Source organism: Trichosurus vulpecula, chromosome 5, assembly GCF_011100635.1.
Source record: "Trichosurus vulpecula isolate mTriVul1 chromosome 5, mTriVul1.pri, whole genome shotgun sequence".
NCBI classification, from domain to species: domain Eukaryota; kingdom Metazoa; phylum Chordata; class Mammalia; order Diprotodontia; family Phalangeridae; genus Trichosurus; species Trichosurus vulpecula.
In genome coordinates, this window is record NC_050577.1 from 150510850 (window position 1) to 150533718 (window position 22869).

At 36.3% G+C, this 22869-nt stretch overlaps 1 protein-coding gene across 2 annotated transcripts in view; it reads left to right on the forward strand.

Annotated features, from left to right (window-relative positions):
* The window catches only part of RELN (reelin), a 560642-nt gene that overhangs the window by 450448 nt on the left and 87325 nt on the right, over positions 1-22869 (forward strand). For both annotated transcript variants that reach the window (XM_036762107.1, XM_036762108.1), the window contains exons 32-41: positions 1503-1661; positions 1896-2084; positions 2813-3086; positions 7470-7610; positions 7721-7898; positions 14689-14773; positions 15868-16050; positions 17821-17992; positions 18355-18457; positions 22389-22618. In XM_036762107.1, coding sequence (XP_036618002.1) covers positions 1503-1661; positions 1896-2084; positions 2813-3086; positions 7470-7610; positions 7721-7898; positions 14689-14773; positions 15868-16050; positions 17821-17992; positions 18355-18457; positions 22389-22618 — 1714 coding nt within the window. The remainder of the gene's footprint in view (positions 1-1502; positions 1662-1895; positions 2085-2812; positions 3087-7469; positions 7611-7720; positions 7899-14688; positions 14774-15867; positions 16051-17820; positions 17993-18354; positions 18458-22388; positions 22619-22869) is intronic.

Below are 22869 nucleotides of genomic sequence, written 5' to 3' on the forward strand. Positions count from 1 at the left end.
TGGTAGACTAAATTCCCAGGTTCATACAATGCTATCATATGTGTTATATGTAGGTTATCAATTTTTTAATTACAATATTCCTAGAATACTGTTGTACAGGTCTAGTAATGAATTGCAGTGTGTCATCAGAGGCTGCCTAAATTCGGCCATGTTCCTCACCAGCTGGGTCACAGAGTGATCAGTTTTGTAGTCCACAGTGATTCCCAAGGACTATCTTTTGAGTTACAGATGGACTGTAATCTGTATCAGTTGAAAAAGTACACACATTGACCAAATCTCAGATCTTTGAGGTAACATATTTTTTTACAAATTAAAAAGGAACTTCAGAATTTCAAATTTCCATTAGGGGCAGAGTGATAAATTTGAAGTAACAGGCAGAGTAGGTGGTTACCTTTGTGATTTGATTCAAGGGGTAGTAGGAGGGTCATCTACCCAAAAAGATCTCCCCAACCGATGCATGAAATTTCTCTGTGAATGATTTATCAATTTGTATTCATCATTAATCTCTCCCTGTATATCATACTCGAGATCGTGGATCTAGAGCTGAAAGGGACCTCAGATTCTTTTTAAAATACAGATATTTCTGGAAATAAATTCCTAACCATTTAGTGCAAAGATCATATTACTTTCCTCAAGAGGCAATAGTACTCAGTTACCTAAATGGATCTGTGATCCCATAGATTAGAAGGTCCCTCCAATCCCAACCCATCCAGGCCTTTCCCATCCTGTGCCACTCTTGTCCACTCCCTTCCATAGGTTTGCCACAGGGAGCCAACCCAATGTCCTGGATGTCTGCTTCTCTTTTTTTTCTATCTTGAGGGTACCAGGGGAGTATTCTGGTTGTCCATATCAAGATACACATAATACACCTTACATTCTTTTGTGGAATTATAACATGTACATAAACAAGTATAATAAAAAAGTAAAATAGAATGAGAGCAAAACAGAAATCAAATTCGACTAGGAAAATTTGAGGAGGAAAAAAACACTAATAACTCAGAGGATCAGGGAAGGCTTTAAAGGAGGAGGTAGTATTTGAAGAAGATAGAAATTCTAAAAAGCAGAGATTAAGAGAGAATTAATTCTAAAGATGGGAGGGCAACTTGAGCCAATACACAGAAAGATAAAATGCAGTGTGATACATGAGTAATCTTTTTACTAGACTATAGACTGAGTGAAATGAGGCTAAAAAGGGTTATGGTAGAAATTAAGGCAAACTGTGAAAGGGAATATTAAATCCAGCTTGATTAAGTCTTAGCAAAATAGAATTAAAATCAATTTTCAATTTTACAAAAGGTCATTTGGAACAAGATTATGGGGAGCCCCTGAAGTGGTCTGGTCAATATTATTTTGGCATCTCTATAAAGAAGGATAAATTGGAGATGAGAGGAACAAGAAGCAGAGAAACCAATGAGGACCCAAAGTCCAGGCAAACATCTGATGTAGGGTGGTGGCTGGGTGAACATCCAAGTAACTGGATTTATCTGTCTTCTTTTATCCAGGACTTGTAGTTCAGTACTCAAATGATAATGGAATCCTCTGGCATTTACTTCGAGAGCTGGACTTCATGTCTTTTCTAGAACCACAGATCATTTCCATAGATTTGCCACGGGAGGCCAAGACATCTGCAACAGCTTTTCGATGGTGGCAACCCCAACATGGTAGGCTTACAATCCACCAAAAGTTTGATGGGTCCTTTTTAATCCATCAAGAGTTTATATCTATCAGTAATGGCAAGTTGTACCCAATCTTACTAGAAAAGTGACCTAATAACATCAAGAATCCTGTATTTCTTCATTCTGTGTCAGTTCAAGACAATCTTCATATTTATGAGATATATTAAATAATGCTACATGATGGCATTGTACTAACTGTCCATTTTTATCTGATTTCAGGAAAGCACTCAGCACAGTGGGCCTTGGATGATGTCCTTATAGGAATGAATGACAGCTCTCAAACCGGTTTTAAGGATAAATTTGATGGTTCTATAGATTTACAAGCCAACTGGTATAGAATTCAAGGAGGTCAAGTAGATATTGACTGTCTCTCTATGGATACAGCTCTGACATTTGGTGAAAGCATAGGTAAAGGGAGAACATGGGGTTCACCTCAGGGACTATGTCTTTATAGGGTTTAAAAGAAAATTATATAATGCAGAGCTTTATACCTAACTGCCTAGAGTAAAATATACTTCTAAGACCCAGAGACGTCTGTCTCCTGACATAGTTTGGACATTACAGTAGCTTACCCATTGTGTTGTTTATCTTTCATGGGGAATGGAATGGCATGACTAAGTCTTTTTTAAATATAGAGCAAATATCATAAGATCATAGACCTAGAGCTACAAAGGACTTTGGAGACCAATTAGTGCAACCCCTTTATGTTACATGTGATGGAACTGAGGCCTTGAGACATTAAATTGCTTGCCCAAGGTCACTCATGTGGTAAACATCAAAGGTGATATGTGAACCTGGGTCCCTCAGTTCCTTGGCCAGTGATATTTCCACTGTGCCATGTTGTCTCCTTTGAATCTATGATGACCTCATACCCTTAATTCATAGAATTACTAATTTGAGGCCTGCTATTGTCTATAATCCTGGAAGTAAAGTGTTTCGAATGAGCAATTCATACCACTGTGTTCTTAGCATATAAATAAAACATGAGTTGATGAGAAGGGGAAAAAAATCAAAACAAATATGATACGCTTAAGAATAGGATTTTTCTATTTTCTAGCTAAAAATTTAGCTACAAACATAGAGTTTCAATAAGCAAACTGAAAAATGTTGATTCCTCCCCCCCGTCTCTTTTTTAGGAAAACCTCGATATGCTGAGACCTGGGATTTTCATGTGACGGCTTCTACTTTTCTCCAGTTTGAGCTAAGCATGGGCTGCACCAAACCTTTCAGTGACTCCCATGGTGTCCAACTCCAGTATTCCCTAAACAACGGGAGAGACTGGCATCTTGTCATTGAAGAATGTGTTCCTCCAACTATTGGCTGTCTGCATTACACAGAAAGTTCAATTTACACCTCGGAAAGATTCCAGAATTGGAAGCGAGTCACTGTCTACCTTCCACTCTCTACCATGTGAGAATTATCATGTTGGCTACATGTCAGAACTTTAAGCTGCACTCATCTAATTTGAAAAAAAATGTGACCCCCTGGGGAAATCTATGAATCTTTCTTGATAATTACATATGGAATATGCTCCGTGGGTAGAGGATGGAGGGGAGTACAGCACTTTAGATTGCATTACTAAAATGGATTTAAATGTAATGCAATCAACTAAAGGATTTGGAAAATTCCACTTCCTTAAGCCTTCCTGTTGACAAGGATGACTGCAGACTGAACATTCCTTTTAATGCCAAGTTACAGTCAAAAGCAAAGATGCAAATGAGTATTGCCCACATCCCAAGCTGACACTTAACTTATATCTCTGTCATACATAGTAAAGCACAATGTAGGGGAAAACAGACTTAATCTCTTTTAGTCTCTCTGATACCACTTCTTAAAAGCTAAAGACCTTCAAAAGACAACTCCGTCTCTTTTTTCTCTCCTCATGTATATTCCAGACTGCTACTGATCACTTAGCACAGTTCCTGGCATGTAGTGGGTGCTTAATAAATGCTCACTGACTGACTGAACAACTACCCCTTGCTAATGATGTTGTTTCTGGCTACTTGTATCTATTTCCAGAGTATAGATCAGTGAGCATCTTTCGGTTTAGGATGCTAGTGGATTACAGGTGCATCAGCCAAGTTGCAGAAATGAATGGGCAAAACTGAACCTTTTATTATTAAATTTGAAATCTTTCCTGATTTCATCCATGGTGTAAGGCTGAAATATTAACAAGGCTTTAGTTTCAAAGATGTTAACAATGACCCTAATAAGTGATATAAGATTCAAATTAAATGTCATGCTCTAATATTTTATCAAAGAGAACTTTTCCCCTAACCTAGTACATCACCTGGTAGTACTAACAAACCTGAAAGTGACCACAGCATAGGAAATAATGCCTCTGTCCATAATGGCAGGTAGTATTTGCTCCTTCTGGTAAGATGATTTCATAACATAAGAATCATGGGTTTCTTATTTCTATGTCAGCATCAAGACCACCTGATCTTCGGTGTGTCATAAAATAGAATTCCGTAGTTGGAAGAAGACTTGGACATCATCTCTTCCAACCATTTCACTTTACTCATGAGGAAAATGAAACGTAGAGTGGTGACATGACTTTCTCAGAGTCGTACAACTACTTGCGAGCAAAGGAAGGGCTAGACCCCAGGTCTACTGACTCTCAGCTCAGGATTTTTTCTTTTCTACTTCTCTAGCTCCCAAACATGAAATAGTGGGCAGGACAAAGGCTTTTGAGTCAGAGGACTTAAGTAGATTTACCTCACCCTGTACTACCTTTGTGACATTAGGCAAGTCTGTTCACCTGTCTGAGCCTCAGTTCCTCATCCGTAAATGTAGGGGGTTGGACTCAATGTCCTGTAAGGTCCTTTACAGTTCCAAACAATCCTGTGATTATAGATAAGTTATTTAAAGTTGAAATCCAAATGGGTGAGAGTATCTATTGTGAGGAAGAATCAACTGCCTGCTTTTTCATGTTCTGCCACCACTGGGAATTTGGATTATGATCTTGGGACCACAGTCCCTTTATCCAGCACCCCAGTTAGGAATTAATGTGTTTTCATCAACATCACATACGACTCAGTGGTTTGGTATGCAGTACACTAGTAAAATTATTATGATTCTTCAGGATGCTAACTACAAACAGGTAATAGTTATAGATACAAAACTTTATTCCAGAGCCCAGATGTGTGTGGCTTAGGAGGTGTCTTATTTAGACATTTCTTGGATGTGGGTCTCTTTGTCCAGCATCCTAAGTATACATTCTTCCCTACCCAAGACCTCTTTAGCCTGGTTTTCTTGTAGGTCTGGTCTGATAAGACCTTCCTTCTTGTTGTTGTTGTTGAGTCATTTCAGTCACAGTTGGCTTTTCATGACCCTATCTAGGGTTTTCTTGACAAAAATACTGGAGTGGTTTGTTTTTTCCTTCTCCAGTTCATTTTACAGATGAGGAAACTGAGGCAAACAAGGTTAAGTGACTTGCCCAGGCCCATACAACTAGTTCATGTCTAAGACTGGATTTGAACTCAGATCTTCTTGACTCTCTATGCCTGGCTCTCTATCCATTGCAATATCTTGCTGCCTTTACTCCTCCTTCCTCCAATCCAGCCCAGAGCTCCTCTATCATTGAAGAAGAATTTCTTCTATGTGATTCTATAAACCTTACCTTCCAGTTCAAGATGAACTATAATACAGAAGACCCTTTGAAACTGGAGCATAGTACTTTTATGGTTTCACCACTGTCTTCCCTCTCTGGTTTTAGAGATCCCCCTTATACTGTCGAGGTTTTTGGATGCTACAGCTGAACACATTATCTTAAGACTAAGTTTTCACGTCTCCGAATTTTCAGTTACATATCTGCCATATTCCTGTCTCTGCTTTTTTTAACGTGTTTCTGTATCTTCCCACTCTCTCTCCTTAACTAGTTATTGCTCTTCCTATTCAAAACCTAGTTTCTCCTAAATGCCCTCTGCCATTTTTGAAGGAACCCTATCTAATAAAATGCTATAAAATAGTTTTCTTGCTAAAGTAGGACAATTACAAGTATATAATTATTCAGCAAGTGAGAACAGCCTTTTATTCCCCAATTCACACCTGCCTGAAAAGTGATTAGCCAAGAGAGATGTCTTTCTTCCCTTATGCTAATAAAAGTAATAGTTAACATTTGTACAGCACTTACTTTGTGCCAGGCACTGTGCTGAGTGCTGACAATTCTTATCTCATTTGATTCTCACAACATCTTTACGAGTTAGATGTTATTATTATCCCCATTTTTCAGATGAGGAAACTGAGGCAAGCAGGAATTAAGTGACTTGCCCCGGGTCACACAGCTAAAAAGTGTCTGAGGAGGGTGCCTTTGCAATGTTGGTCCTCGATCCCTGAAACATATTCCCTCCTCACCTATACCTCTTAGACTCCCTCATTTCCTTCGGAATTCAATTGCTTCTTTATAAAGCCTTCCCTGATTGATCCATCCAGCTCCTAGTTCTTTCACTCTCCCCAATTACCTTGCATCTATTTCATAAATACTTACACATGTACATATTGTCTCCTTCTATAGAATATAAGCTCCTTGAGAACAAGGACTATTTCATTTTTGGTTTTCTGTCTGCAGTGCCTAGCATTGTATCTGGCATATAAGAGATAATTAATAGATGGTCATTGGTTAATTAATTGATTATGTGGCAACCAATAAAGCAAAGGTAACCTTTAACTGACAGCGAGGTGGCTCAGTGGATAGAGTACTGGGTCTGGAATCAGGAAGACCTGAGTTCAGATCCAGCCTCAGACACTTACTAGCTGTGTGACCCTGGGCAAGTCACTTAACTTCTGTTTAAGAAGAAAATGGCAAACCACTCCAGTACCTTTGCCAGGAAAACCTCATAGACAGCATTGTTGTTCACAGGGTCACAAAGAGTTGAACACAACTCAACAAATGAATGACAAACAGCAATCTTAGACTGCATGGAGAGGCAGAGTATCCAGTGCACAGGAGTGTCTGAGGCCAGATTTGACTCCAGGCCCAGCACTCTATCCACTGCACCAGGTAGCTGCCCTCTAACACTGTACTATCTGCATTTTAAGGATAATCATATTGGAGAGATACTAAAGTTCTTGTTCTTGGGTAGAAGTTAAAAGAGAAAATATCCTGTTTCCTATATCCTTGCAATATAACCAACAGGGAAACTATATTTTCTTAGCACCACACTATAGACACATTTTGAGTTAAGGAACGTTTTGCGGAATGGTCAGGGAATCTGCCTTTTACAGTATTGTTTATCTGGGAAAGTATCTTATGAGTTCCAAACATCCAACTTACAAATAAACTTCTAAATTATTTTTTTTGGAGGGGGAAGGCAGAGCAATTGGGGTTAAGAGATCTGCCCAAGGTCACACAGCTAGTAAGTGTGTCAAGTGTCTGAGGTCAGATTTAAACTCAGGTCCTCCTGACTCCAGGGCTGGTGTTCTACCCACTGTGCCACCTAGCTGCCCCTTAAACTTCTGGATTATTAATAATTGAGAGGATGACCTATATTTTTTTTACCAATAGTTCTACTCTTGGCCATTACTTATCTCATAAGAATGCTCACATGTGTTTCTGACAAAGACTAAATGAAGTAACTGAAATCTTTCCTCCACATTTCATATGTGCTATGTAAATATCATTTGGGATAGCTATGATGAAATATAGAAAAAAAATTTCTGCCAGTTTTTAAGGAGCTTACTTTCAATGGGACAATTAGGGAAGGTAGCAAATTAAAAATAGAGCTATATTAAAGTCATTTTTGTCAAGTATCTGACTTTCAATGGGCTGAATGACCATTCTTCTTTGCCTAGTTCTCCCAGGACAAGGTTCAGATGGATCCAGTCAAACTATACACCTGGAGCTGACACCTGGGCTATTGATAATGTTGTACTAGCATCTGGGTGTCCTTGGATGTGCTCAGGACATGGAATCTGTGAGTTGGGACACTGTGTGTAAGTAGTCACAAATATTTTTTCTTCCCATTGCAAAAGCCAAATTGAGTCATTTTAATGTTTGCCTTTCCTCAGCAATAATGCTTTTTCCTAATAATTTTTTTCCTTAGGTGTGATAGAGGCTTTGGCGGGCCTTACTGTGTTCCTGTTGCTTCCTTACCCTCGGTTCTTAAAGACGACTTCAATGGTAATTTACATCCCGATCTTTGGCCTGAAGTCTATGGTGCAGAGAGAGGAAATCTGAACGGAGAAACAATTAAATCTGGAACTTCACTTATCTTTAAAGGGGTCAGATAAGTTTCTAGTTATGCATTTTAATATTTTAATGTTTTTAATTATGACTTTTTCCTTCTCCATTCACAAGAATGTGTTTTTTAATTATAGTGTGCATTACTTTTCACTTTATTATCCTCTTCTGCCCTGGGCCATGTTCTTCTTCGTGTTAAACATATTCATTTTTTACAAAGACTTAAACACGATACTCTTCTCTGCTTTCAGCTATTAGAGCTTTCACATTCTCCACCAGAGAAAAATAATATACTTTTGTTTTTTAATCTAGACCATCTCCTGAGATAAAACATTTTACATGTGACCATATATTTAATTTATTATGCAAACTATTTTCTTGTGAAAGTTCTCTAGCTTTTATTTTATTTGTTTGCTTATTTGGAAGAGGAATTTTCTTGAAGTGGAGTATCTTGTATTTCCTGTTAGGAAGGAAGTTTCAGGAGTTCATGTGAGGCCAAGAAGAAACAAATTCAAATCCAGCCTTAGAAACTGGCTTAGCTGTGTTGACCCTGGGCCAGTCACTTAACCTTTGTTTTCCTTGGTTTCTTCATCCATAAAATGAGGACAATAGGAGTCCCAGGGTTGTGAGAATAAACTATGGTACTTGTAAAATACTTTGCAACCTTAAAGCACTATATAAATGGTAGAATTATTATCACGGTGGTTGTTATTTCATGAATGAATGAAAATCAATTATCTAAGCCACATTCTATGAAATTTTAAAATCTTATTATATATTTGTGTGTTACAACAAAGCTGTCTGATTACTGTGTGGTATTTGTGTGAGGCACTTTTGTTAACCTGCTAAGACTTCCTCCTTGTACCCTTGCTGTATCTGATATCTCTCAGCATGTGGAAAGCTGTTAATCTAGGTGTGCAAATGAAATCTTTAAAAAAAAATCTTCTAAATTCTATACTACCTTAGATGATTAACACCTACAACTTAGAAAATTAGACACCCTAGAACTTTTTCAATTATAAGAAGTGCGTGGCTATAATAATCCTTGTTTGTGTCCAGAATTCTTCCAAGGTGTTTAATGATGAGCAGGAAACATGTTTGACACCCTAGGGTGTAAAAATCCCTAAGGGCCAAGTAGGAGAGAGGGATGTGCTTAAAAGTGAAAACTGCTGTTATATTTTCAGTCTTGCTAACAAAGCTTTTAATTAACATTTGTAGTGAGCCATTCTTATTTCTCTTTGTGAAGAAATTGACAGGAAAACAGAAGTGAAACTTTCTGTTTTATCACTATCTGAATCTCTTCTTTAAAAACCAAAGTGAAGAAGGATAAATCTCTATATAGTTTCCCTTCAGCTAACCATGTACAAGAACAACCAAGCATTTTCCATATAAATTATATTATGAGCTTTGTAGGATTTAGTGAGGGCTCCAAGTGTAGTCTCCCTATGCTCCATATGTAGACATAGAAATGTGTTTTTTAAATGTACTCTTTAAGAATGAAAGAATCACTTGATTTTGTTTTGCTTTTAATAGTGGTATATTAAAACAATCTACTTTTTGCTTATGTTTGAATGAGATAACTTCACTACATACAGGTTGTCCCAAAAATCTTAGTGCTTATTAGCATAACATAGCACTAAGACTTTTGGGACAAACTCTATAATATATAAGAAAAAGAAACATACTCACAGAGAGCAACATATGCCCTCTATTAATGTCCTAATTTGGGAGAGGTGATCTACTTGATAATGTTTGATTAGGGCCTCATTTCATATTTCAGTGGTACAGGGAACTCATAGTTTGGAAACTCTCCATTGGTGCTGATGAACAGCACATATGTAATTCACAGGTCTAGAGTTTATGATAAAAGTGATATCTTCCATTGCTATAAGTTTACCAAGTTCTTTCCTCAAAATAATTATGGGAGGTAGCTAGTAACACAAAACTTATCCCCACTTTACAGAATAAGCAAATGAGGCTCAGGGAAATTATATGACTTGTCTATGGTCACACAAGTAGAAAGTTTGCCTGTCAAGCACATGATCTGACTGATGCTACCAAGATGGAGAAGCTCTTAGTATGACCCAGCAACAGACTTTGGGAAGACATCCCCACATGAAGATTGGTTTATCCCCCCACAGTTCATGAAGGTTGTTCATTCAGTTGTGAAAGGGTCACAGTCTGAGTCCAAAGAAGGAGCACCCATGTCAACATTAAAGTACAACCTGTAATGGTACATAAGGAACTGGAAAGACTGACCTGGACCAGCTTAAGTTATGGTAGGGAAGCGCTGTGACAGAATGGAAAGAAGGGTGGTTTGGGAGTCAGAGAGCCTGTGTTCACATCCTATTTCTACCACTTACTACATGTGTGACTGTAGACAAGTCCCTTACCTTCTCTGGACTTCAGTTCCTTATCACAAAATTATGGCCTCTAAGGTCCCTTCTGGCTCTCAATCTATGACCTTCTAATCCTACTTTAAGTAAATACATGATATGATATATTGCACGTAAGTACAAAGAAGGTTCTTTCTCTGGCATAGTTAAGTTGCTTATTTTTTTACAAAATTCCTCAAAACTGCCCCGTAAAATGGATCCTTATAAAGCAAATTGTAGCATTCAATGTGATAACTAGAGATTATGTTACCAATGACAGCATCATATTAACTAGACATAACTAGAGATGTTGTCAAAGCCAAGACATAGTAGCTACCAAAATGCTACATTATCATGGTGTGGGGGTAACTAGGTTCCTGAAGACTTTGGCCAGTGAACGTAACTTTTGATAGGTTCTAACAGTCCCAAAAACAGGCTATGTCTTCTCTCTGAGGAACAGCCTAGCTAAGTATAGAGAGACTCATCACCAGAAAGTAGACTACTAGTTGGCCATGGCAACTCTGGAAACAAGAAAAAATAGAAAACAACCCTTAGTCTTGTGTCATCTTCTTTTAATTCCTCAGAGACAGTGCAGAAGAGGTAGGTAAAGGGCGTGTTGGGTAGTAAGAATCACACAGATCTTAGGTCATCTATAAACATTAACTTAACTGCTGGCACCTAATATGATCTTTGTCTATTTTTTTAAAAAGTAGGTGTACTGTAAGAGTAATTGAACCACCTCTTCACTGACATTCTCACTACAAATTAAACCAAAAAGACATAAAGAAGCTGTAAATGGAAAGTCAAGTTCTCCTTACAGCAGTGAATAAAGGAGTTGGCAGAATCAGTTTTAACATGTACCCAAGATAGTAATAAATGTCATTTCATGGCACATGTCATCTCAACCTGCAGTACTCAAAAGGAACAAAAGCAAAGAGATCACAATGAGATTCATTTCAGCTTACACACTACCTTTTATTGTAGAGAAGCAGAGAAATTCTATGAAGAACTTAACAAGATCCTCCAAATTAAGTCAAGATCTATTCTAATCTTCCATGACTTCTAAGCAAAGGAGGGCAAAAGGCAAAAACAAAAAATTCGACAATTTTTATAAAACACTTAAGTTTGATAATATGGCTCAGGGTCAGGAAATGAAAGAGGCCATCATCTTGTAGACTGCTCAGAATCCATAAGCTTCTACCTAAGGAATACTTTCTTTAAAGAGACAGATGTGTTAAAAGCCTGATATCCAAAATACATAGGGAATTGATATAAATCTATGTGACTAAGGGTCATTTCACTCTTCAACAAATCAGTGATTAAAGATATGAATAGTTTTCAAGAGAAAAAATCTGTAATCTACAACCACATGAAAAAAATATTTTATATTACTAATAACAAGATAAATCCAAACTAAAACAATTTTGAGGCACCTCAAATTGGCAAAAATGGTTTAAAAATTGAAAAAAAGACAATGTTCTTATGCTTCAAGGAATATTGAATATGAAGAATTCAGAGAAACTTGGGAAGGCTAATATGAACTGATGCAGAGAAAGAAAAGCAAAAACAAAAGAACAATATACATAATTGCATCAATAATGAGAAGGAAAGCAATGATAAAAGGCCACCCAGTTCAAGTCAAACACAATGAACAGTGATTCCAAATAACAAAAGTTAAAACATATTCTTATTTTCTGTTGGTAAATAATAAGTTACAAAAATGGCAAGTTGCATATACCATCAGTCACAATGACCATAGTGTTTTGCATAGCTTTTAAAAAAAACCAGAAAGTATTATGAGGTGGTTATTTATTAGGAAGTGACTGATGTCAAAGTAAATTATATTTTTTAAATACCAGAATCAGAATACTCTAGATACAGTGAGTACCAAACAACATCACATGCAAAAATGAAACTGTATCTTAGACTGAAAATAGATACTATTGGGAGTCATTTTAAAATCAGTCTGTGCAGTTAAATCAATCAATCAGCAATCTTTTATTTAGCAACTACTATTTGTTAGGCACTATGCTAGGTGCTAGGGATACAAAAACCAAAAATGCTGCTTTTAAGGTGCTTGTTAATGTTGTTCAGTCGTTTTAGTTATGTCCAACTCTTTCATGACCCCATGTGGGGTTTTCTTGTCACAGATACTGGAATCGTTTGCCATTTCCTTCTCCAGCTCATTTTACAGATGAGGAAACTAAGGCAAACAAGGTTGAGTGACTTGCACAGGGTCACACAGCTACTAAGTATCTGAGGCCAGATTTGAACTTAGGAAGACAAGTCTTCCTGACTCCAGGGCTGGTACTGTATCCATTGTGGCACCTAGTACCCTTAAGGTACCTACAATCTATCGTTAACTGGTTATAGCAAAGGTGAAAATCAAAATCAAATTAGAAGAAAGGATAAAGTTAAGAAGAGGTTGTATGTGATTAAAGTAGCTCCAAGCCCAGAAACCACTAAGGACATCAGTTTAGGAGAAAAATTCATGTGCTATCCCTTAGAGGGAAGAAAAATGAAAAATTATGAACAGTGCTGCCTCCCGAAGTAAGAAACATGCAGAAAACTTGTCATGACACCCAGCTAAGCTGGATCACTCTGAGAGTCTTGGTAGATGAAACTGGAAGAGAGACAATAAGGAGCCATGAAGAGCACCTCGGGACCATCTCATTTGCTAGTATTTGTATCTCTAGCACATAGCATTGTGCCTGGTACATAGTAAGCACTTAATAAATGCTTAATTTATCCAACTAGAGAAGACAGGAAGGGAACAAGCCTTTATTAAATGTATATATTATTTGCCGGGCACTCTGCAAATATTATCTTATTTGATCCTCATAACAACCACACAAGGTAGGTGCTTTTATTACCCCAATTTTACAGTGGAGGAAATTTGGGCAAAGAAAGCCTAAGTGATTTGACCAGGGTCACACAGTTATTATGTGTCTACAGTCATATTTGAACTCAGGTCTTCCTGACTCTACATCCAGCCCCCTCTCCACTGCTGTGTTATCCATCCATCTTGGTTTTTAACCCAAGGCCACATATTCTTTTTTTTTAGATTTATAAAACTTGATTTATTGCTTGATAACATTCATTATTATCAAGGGTAATAACACAGTAGAAGTCATAATACAAAGCATGAATTTGAAACAAAGCATAAAAGAAATACCAGAATTTTACATTCAAATAAGTGTCATTCCACAAAGTAATAACCTTAAAATCTGTTCGATTTATCCCTCAATCCCTTTGGTTCCAATCCTGTCAAGTGTACCTTCACATCTTTCCTGTCACCTCCCCTCTACTGCACTAAGGCCACATACTCTTATAGCAGTGATATGTCATGCCTCCCACTAAGGTTACCATTTTGCAGATATGTCAGCAGAAAGTACTCATTAGCAGAAAAGTACTCAAAATATCCCTTTAACCTAAACCACTGAAAATAGCCTCTTAGTGTGGAAGTTGTGGCTAGAAAACTATAGATTAGATAGAATAAAGAATTTTGGTTCTTATATAAAGATTATATAATTATATAATTCCCATTATAAGGAGTTTGTATAGTAGGATACAGTTTTGTCAGTTGTCACAACTATCCCACAGACCTGAGAAGAAATCAGCTTTTAGGACTGTCAGGCCCAGGTAACCAAAAATAGTTAATTAGCTGAAAAATTACTAGAGCTAATTTAATCTCTTTCTGGTAGTCCAAAACTTCCCTGCATGAATTACTGAAACCTAGGCATAAGAATTTAACCTTAATTATGCCTTATTTAACTTGAAGAAGTAAGGGTTTATTCAGTCAGCCAGAATGCGTGCCCCAGGGGTTGTCTGAATGAGCCAAAGCATAGTACTTAGCTCGTAGGAATTCTTGGAACCCTGGGAAAAAAAGTTACCTATTAGCTTCAGGCATCCAGCAGAAGTACTTGGCACACTTCCCTTCTCCTAGCATGTTACTCCTTTCACATCTAGTTGTGTTCAAAAGAGTTTATGCTTAAATATTCCTGTAGATAATAGTAGTAGCTCAGATTTAGAGAGAGTGCCTTAAGGTTTGCAAAGCACTTTATATCTGTCGTTCATTCTCTTAATACTCATGGCTGCCTTTGAGGTGGGTACTGTTATTGGCCCTGTCTTACAGATATTTAAAGCTACCATTTTTGCATTGCTTTTTGAAATTCACAGTAAGTAGGTGATTTTTCAATGAAACAACAGATTTATTTTATTTGAATAAAAGGAAATTTTAGCCATTAGGAGAAGAGTTTTTGGGCCCAAAACAAGTCCTACTTATCCAGATAAAATGGTTGAAATCAATATTTATTGAATTTGTAATTCACTGCATGTTTGGGGATTCTTGGTCTTTTCAGGACCTTCTTAGTATACCTTTAAGTAAATCAAATTTGCAGGAAAATAATATAGAAAGTGACATAAGGTTATTTATCCTATATGTTTCTGTTTTCAGGAAGGACTGAGGATGCTCATTTCCAGAGACCTAGATTGTTCTAATAGCTTATATGTCCAGTTTTCACTTAGATTTATTGCAAAAGGTAAGCTGTATAGCTAGAACCATGTCTTTATATCCTCCCCTAAAAAACTGCCCATTAAACAGCTCCTTCCCCCAGTAAGAACGAAGGGGTCTGTAGCCAATACAACATGGTTAAGGTGGAAATTTGACATTAATTTCTAAGTATTCAGAAATGTTAATTGATTATTTTAATATTAATTTTAGATGCCAATTTAGTTATGAATTACTTTTAGCATGTGATATGTTCCTCCTCTACCAGATGACCATCAGATGCAGTTTTTTTCTAAGAATGATCTTATTAACTATAATGATAATTCTAGCTCTACTATAGCTAATTTTGCCATCATTTCTTTAGGCTTTTCCATTGACACTTTCTATTTTGAAGAATTTTTTACCTTTACTTTAAAATGTGTCTTGGACAGTAATTCTCAAGCTATTTTAAACAAATTCCTTATGAATTTTTCCAAAAGTCTTCCCTATTCTGATTTTTCCCATTCTGATTTTTCACGTTAATGAATTAGGCCTTGTAAAACATTCTGGGGCCTTTTTTCATTTAACCTGCTTATCCATAGGCTCCCTCGAGGATAGGGATCAGCTTTATCTAAACTTTGTATCTCCCCAGTGCCTCCTATGGTGCTCTATGTCCAGCACATGAAGGAGTTGGACTAGACCTCTAAAGTTCCTCCTACCTCTAAATTATATGAGCTATGGGAATAACTTTCTGTATCACAGGATTTGGTTAAATGTTTTGAAAATGATTGCTGTCTTTCCAATTAGCCAAAAGACTTTGGGTTTTTGTTTGAGTTTGCTTAAGTAAACTTTTGTGTATGGCTATTGTGTGTTCTTGGTCATGTCTTATTGCCCTTTGAGCATTCTCTGGTGTGTACTGTGGGACACCTGATTCATGAAAAGAAACTTACCTACCAAGAATTTGAAAGATTGTCTTGGCTTTGAAATGTGTGTGTGTGTGTGTGTGTGTGTGTGTGTGTGGGTGTGTGTGTGTGTGTTGTAGAGGTAGGGAGGAGATTTTATGCATTGGTACCAAAAAAATTAGCTTAGTCTAGGCTGCTTCTCCTCTTCTGTGACATATTAATGCCTGTGTCCTCTTCATTCTAGGTACCCCAGAGAGATCTCACTCCATTTTATTACAGTATTCCATCAGTGGGGGCATCATTTGGCACTTGATGGATGAGTTTTACTTCACTCAAACAACCAATGTCCTCTTTATTAATGTTCCTCTGCCATACACTGCACAAACCAATGCCACACGGTTCCGGCTCTGGCAACCCTACAATAATGGTAAAAATACACCTGTTTTCCTATGATCATGAACTGCCTGGGACACATTTATTTTTGTTAAAATACGGATGCAAGCTTCAAACTAAATGAAATAATTATGTATGTATGTGACTATTTTTTTCAAAGTGTAGAATTTTATTCAAAACATGGAACAACATTGTAGGCACATAGTTTAACAGAATAGGAAGTACTGAGACTAAGTGTTGCAGTTGCCTATTTTAAATCACATCGTATTTAGCACTCTCTTGTTTCTTCAGTGAGATGTCACTGAAAGAAATACATTTTAATGCAGGTTTGAAATGGTGGTTTAAAGTGCTCCTCCAAATTGATGATATTTTCCTGCTTTGCTTCTATTGTATACATTTCACTTTTTTTCATTGCCTTCAAATTACAAAAACACAATTTTATTACACAGGCTTCTGGAAAAGTAAATAGTTCAGAATAGTAGAGAAAGTATTTAAGTATCATCTATAAAATGAAATCTCTTCATGTGACTTTTATAAGAAATGAGTCTAGATTAAAACAAGCACTTTAAAAAATATACTACAATAAGAAGAATGTCTAGGATATTTAACCTGTTTTGTGACATGGATCCCTTTGGCAGTTTGGTGAAGTCTATGGATCAGTTGTCAGAATAATGTCTTTGAATGGATACAATACACAGGATTATACAGAAAACCAAGAAAGTTGACATACTTTTTGATAACTAATTCAAAGACCCCATGACCTAAAACAATGGTGTCAAACTGAAATAGGAAAGAGAGCCCCTAATCTGTACATAAGGATCCCGGTGGGCCACATATTGACTAAATTTTAAAATGTGATATTATCTATGTCTTATTGTATTTTTATTTATTTTGTTAAATATTTCCCAATTACATTTGTCTGGTTGGGTGGCACTGTGGAGTGGGCTGCATGCAGTCTTCAGGCTTCATGTTTGACACCTCTGATCTAGAGTATTAAATCTATTAGAATAAGCAAAGAGTTCCTGAAAGATTTATTAAGGATATTCTTTATAGTTGGCTTGACAGGCTTGACAAGAATAGCACAGGATGAGAGAGTATGGATGGATTATAATTTGCAGTAGTGAAGGGAATGCCCACATTAATAAGATCGAGGATCCACCAGGTTATTGGAGTTTCACACACTTAAACAGTTCTGCCAAAGAATCCAATGAGTAAAACAAATGTTAGGGAAAGAAAAGTTTTATGTAACATGAAGGGATTTTCTTCTGTGCAATTTTTTTATAGTAGTCTAATTAAAGATACTATTTCCATGTGCCAGTAAACTATTAGCCCAGCTGGTTAAAACATGATGTTGATGAGCCTAATCATTGGTGACTCTACTAATTATCTCATCTCATTTCTTATGGTCATTAACTACATTCTTAAATTTATCGAGTAATTTTACAAAAGTACGTATTGATCACTATGGGCAAAAGAAAATGTGGATGAAAAACTCAAAAATCACGTCTTCCTACAGTTGGTGGGTCAATAACATCATTTTCTTAAATGAAAGACACATTTTTTTTCAAAACATATTTTTCATCACAGGAATTCTGAAATTAGGGAGTCTTATTTTTTTGCTATGTCAACTTAAAATCGTTATGAGATTCTTAACATATTTTGCTCATAATCACTGTAAATAAACTGTCATGCATTTTATGCTTTCTTTTATTCTGGAAGTATATGTTTAACTTACTGAATTTTTTCCAAGAGGCAAAACTAAATTTTCACTTTTGAAATTTTTCTTCATCTGAAAATCATTTAGGCAAGAAAGAAGAAATTTGGATTATTGATGACTTTATTATTGATGGTAACAATATAAACAATCCTGTAATCCTCCTGGATACCTTTGACTTTGGACCCAAAGAAGATAATTGGTTTTTCTATCCTGGTGGTAATATTGGCCTTTATTGCCCATATTCTTCAAAGGGGGCACCGTAAGTATCCATTTTAAAGATTTAGAAGTTTTAAAAAATCATTTCTCCATATAAATTGATTTTCCCCCTCTCCTTTTTTTTTATTTAGTCCAACCTCTAATCTCATGAATGTAGGGAACTGTGATTGTGGAAACTCTCCTTGCTGTTGCAAATCAGGAACTCATCGGTAATTTATGGTCTTAGAAACTTGCCTGGGGCCCTGAATGGTTAAATGACTTACCCATAATCACACTACTAATATATGTCAAAGGCAAGATTAGAGCCTGTGTGTCCACGACTTCAACTATGCCACATCTCCTTTTATAGAAATTGCTCTTCTATTGTAACTATATGGATATCATGTTGTTTTTCTTTCATGATAGTGAGGAAGATTCTGCTATGGTATTTGTTTCAAATGAAGTTGGTGAGCACTCCATTACAACTCGGGATCTGAATGTGAATGAGAACACAATTATCCAATTTGAGGTATTCTACTTTCTTCCATTGTAATTTGGGAGGGTGCTTCTAGAAAAAAAGAAAAAAATCACAAATAATTTCATATAATATGACCAAAAGGTTTTGTGCAAGAACGTATCAGGTGTTTGGAGATTTATTTTGTTGGGTTTTTTTACCCATAACCTATTTTTCTAAAATGCAGAGCCATTGTCATATCAAGGTTAATTTCTAAAAGCTAAATCCTGGCATTGTGAAATGTTCCCCTACCTCTACAATAGAGAGAAGTTGCTAGAAGAAATAACTAGAGATACCACAGAAATTCCATGAAAATTTTATTATAGAAACACCTTATTACTCTTTATACTTAGAGTCTAGAACAACTTGCTATAACTATAGCTTATACAATGTTAGAAAATGTATGTAATATTAATATTTTAAGCCTTTAGTTTTCCAAGCAAAGTGGGTCTGCATTTAATTTTATAATATTTCAGATATTTTTGCCCAACATTCTTTAACATTCATGCATTTTTTTTCATTTTTTAGGAAAGCAAATTAATGCTTTATAGAAAAATGGGATTTTTTACCCAAAAAAATCTGGTTTAGCCTTTGTAACCAAAGATTTTGTCACATTATACTGTCATTCTTCATTATTAACAACATAAAACACACATGTTCCATAACAAAGGAAGGTTGACTTAAAATATATTCTAATCATGGAAATGTAGTTTTCATTGATGCCTGTTTTAAATTAATTAATTTCTCTAAATCATAATAAAATTTTAGATTTCATTGAAGGATTTAAGGAACAGAAAATTAATTTGGTTATTCACCTATGGGGAAACTAGACTGCAATCTAAAAAAAAAAAGCTAACTGCTATGGTCTTTCTATTTATAAGGTGTTCACAAAAGGAAAAAGATTAGGTCCTTTTACAAGTTCTGTTGACACCAAGCTACCCCAAACTAGAAGCAAAGACTTAAGATAGATTATAAAAAGGTAAATATCTCCTTGACTAGAAGCATATAGAAAAAAAAAAGTAGCTAACATGTGAATCAATTTTGGCCCCAACTGGGGGAGGAATCAGCTTAGGAAAAGAAGTGAGCATTTGTAGTTTAAGTTTTAATTAAATTCAGTTGAAACCAGTCGCACAGAACAGAATGGCTTCCTCTTCTCCTGAGTTACCTGTCCTGAAAGAAGACAACTCAAGACAGGTGATTCCATTGATTTTTGGCTATATTTACCATAAAATCATGGAATTTTAGAGCTAGAACATATCTTACATTACAGATGAATAAACTGAGACCAACAAACTAAACAGATTTTCTCAAGGTCACATATATATCTAACACATTCAGTTAGTTGTGTCTGATTCTTTGTGACCCTGTTTAGGGTTTTCTTGGCAATGATACCAAAGTGGATTGACATTTCCCTCTCCAGCTCATTTTACAGATGAGAAAACCAAGGCAAACAAGATTAAGTGACTAACCCAGGGAGACATGACTAATAAGTGTCTGAGGCCCCATTTGAACTCAGGTCCTCCTGATTCCAGGCCCAGTATACTGTGGCACCTAGCTGCCCTACACCACACAAATAAGAACAAATAAATGAAAGAAAAGGAAAAAGAAAGGAAAGAGAAACAAATAAACAGTTGTAGGCTAAGTAGAGTAGTTAAGACTTTCACTCTACTAGTGTTCTAACTCTGGAAAAAGAGAAATACTTCAAAACAAGAGAGAATGAGTGATGCCCTTTCATACCACCATTGGGGAGACTTTGGAATAAAATAGAATGGAGGATCAGTAAAAAGAAAAAATAATTCAGCAGTGTTAGATTTAGTTAAAAAGAATCAATGGCAAGTGAACCTAAAGAAAATACCACATTGTACTAGGTGTTCTGTTTCTTCTTAAAATTTTGAGTAATTTTTGTATCTCTATATGTTATAATTAGTGATTTCATTCATCTATCTGTTCATACATCTAATTGCGAACAGTCTGCAATTTATAAGCAATGAGGAGCTCTGAATAAAAAAAGAAACTTTTAATAAAGTTTCTCTTATTTAGAACAGAATCTGAATCTTGTGTTCATCTTAAATATGAGTTATGCACAATGAAGAAATATTCCTGCCTGGCTTCGTACTCTAACAAAGTAATAGCTCAGTTTGGTAGCATCTATTACAAATTATAGATGGTAGGCTTGCAAATGAATGAACGAAAAAACATTTATTTTGTATGATAGGCCAATCACTGAGATACAAGTACAAAATGAGACAGACCCTGCACTCAAAGAACTTATATTCTAATAGGGAGAAATAATACCTTTAGGGAAATGATAGCCAGGAAACTATACTTTGGTTTTGGAAAAATCATAGGGAAGCTGATTGACGTTCTCTTTGCAGTAACATTGGCAATAATGATTTGATTATGATTCCAAGGCTAGAGAGGTGTGGTAGAAAGGGGAAGGAGAAGGCAGATGGCAAGAAGATGCCAGGACAGGATGTGAAATATTACTTGGACCCTTAAAGACAAATCAAACTTCTAGGAGTCATTTCTAGCCCAATTAACCCTATTTTAGTGATGAGAATCATTCTAGCATCTCCTTTATAAGAAAATGTGGGAAAACTCTAAAATCCAGAAAAAGACTAAACAAGTGTACATTGTGTAAGCATACTTATCTTTTATTTACCTTCCTTCTGCTTCAATTAGCTAAAATTGCTATTATTATTTCTTTACAGATATACATATACCATTCTATACTCTTTCCCCCCCACCACAAACTCCCTCTGTTTACTTTTAAATTCTATCTTCCCTCTTGTTTTCTGGTCTTGTGTTCAACAGAACTTTAATTCTGAAAAAAAAAATGTTCAATAAAAGGATGGACCCTCCTCCCCCATATGTATGTGCACGTGCAACACACACACACACACACACACCCCTCTGTATCTAACAGCCTGGAAACTGCCACCAAATTGAGTAGTAGATATTCAGGGTATGTAACCAGGCAATAATATCTCTAATATTCTTTTTTAAATTAATTTATTTATTTTTAGTTCTCAGCACTCACTTCCATAAGATTTTGAGCTTTAAATTTTCTCCCCCTCCTTCACTCCCCCTCACCCCAAGATGGCATGCAGTCTGATACAGGCTCTACATATACACTCATATTAAACATATTTTCACATTTAGTCATATGGTAAAGAAGAATTAGAACCAATGGGAGTAACCACGAGAAAGAAGATACCAAAAAAAATCTAATACTCTTAAATGAAATTTAGAATAGAGAATTCAAACCTTGTTCTACGAAAACAAATTCTGCAGCAAACACAAACATAGGAATTAATCATCTATTTGAGATGTTCTAAAGGGACATAAGCCCCATATTCAAAAAATCAGAGGTTAGAATATGATTCTACTTCATAAAATCACAGAATGTTAGAATTAGAAATGACCTCACCGATCACCTGGACCAAGCTCGTAATTTCATAGTTAAGGGAAGTACAGTAAAGAGCAATGCAGGGACTTGTCTAAGATGACAGACAGTCTGTGACAAAGCTTGGACCAGAAAGAACCCAGGTCTTCTAACTTTTGGCTCAGTTCTCTTCTCACTGTACCAAGCTATTTCCCTAAGAAGTGAGAAAAGCTCATTGCCAGAGTAAGAAGAATGGTTCACGATTTTCCCTTGTATTTACTTGGGTCATAGTTCAGCTTCTAATGAAGACCAAAAGTAAAACAGTGGACTCTGTTTTTCCTATGGGATAAGGAAAGAAGTGACTTTTTCATGAAGCACTGAGGTGCTTTATGAGACATTGTTGTATAAAGGTAGTGTACTATATTATTCATAAACAGAATTTTGTATTCCTAAATTATTCAGGAAGACATTTTCCAGGCAATGGGCTCTCTGGGAAATAATAAAGTGGTGAATCATCTCAAGGCTTGCCACTCTATGGTAATTTGTATTTTTTCCCCCAAGATCAACGTTGGATGCTCAACTGATAGCTCATCTGCTGATCCAGTAAGGCTGGAATTTTCAAGGGACTTTGGGGCCACATGGCACCTGCTACTTCCATTGTGTTATAGTAGTAGCAGCCACATCAGCTCTTTATGCTCCACTGAACATCACCCAAGCAGTACCTATTATGCTGGTACAACTCAGGGCTGGAGAAGGGAGGTCATTCACTTTGGGAAGCTGCACCTCTGTGGGTAAGTAAGGTTCTCACTGCTTCTTCCAAGCCTTTTCAAAGTTACCTTTCCTGAAATTTCTATTCCTAAAGTTAGTTTGGCTTTTTTGCCTTGTGAAGGGAACAGAATCCTACCTTTTATTTCTTACTGAATTCTCATTTAAATCAGATAAAATATTTATATCCGAAAACAATAGGAAGCTGTGCTGACATACTTCTGTGACAGACAGTTGCTAAAAAAGGTACGTGCATGAATTGCTATGTTGCAATATT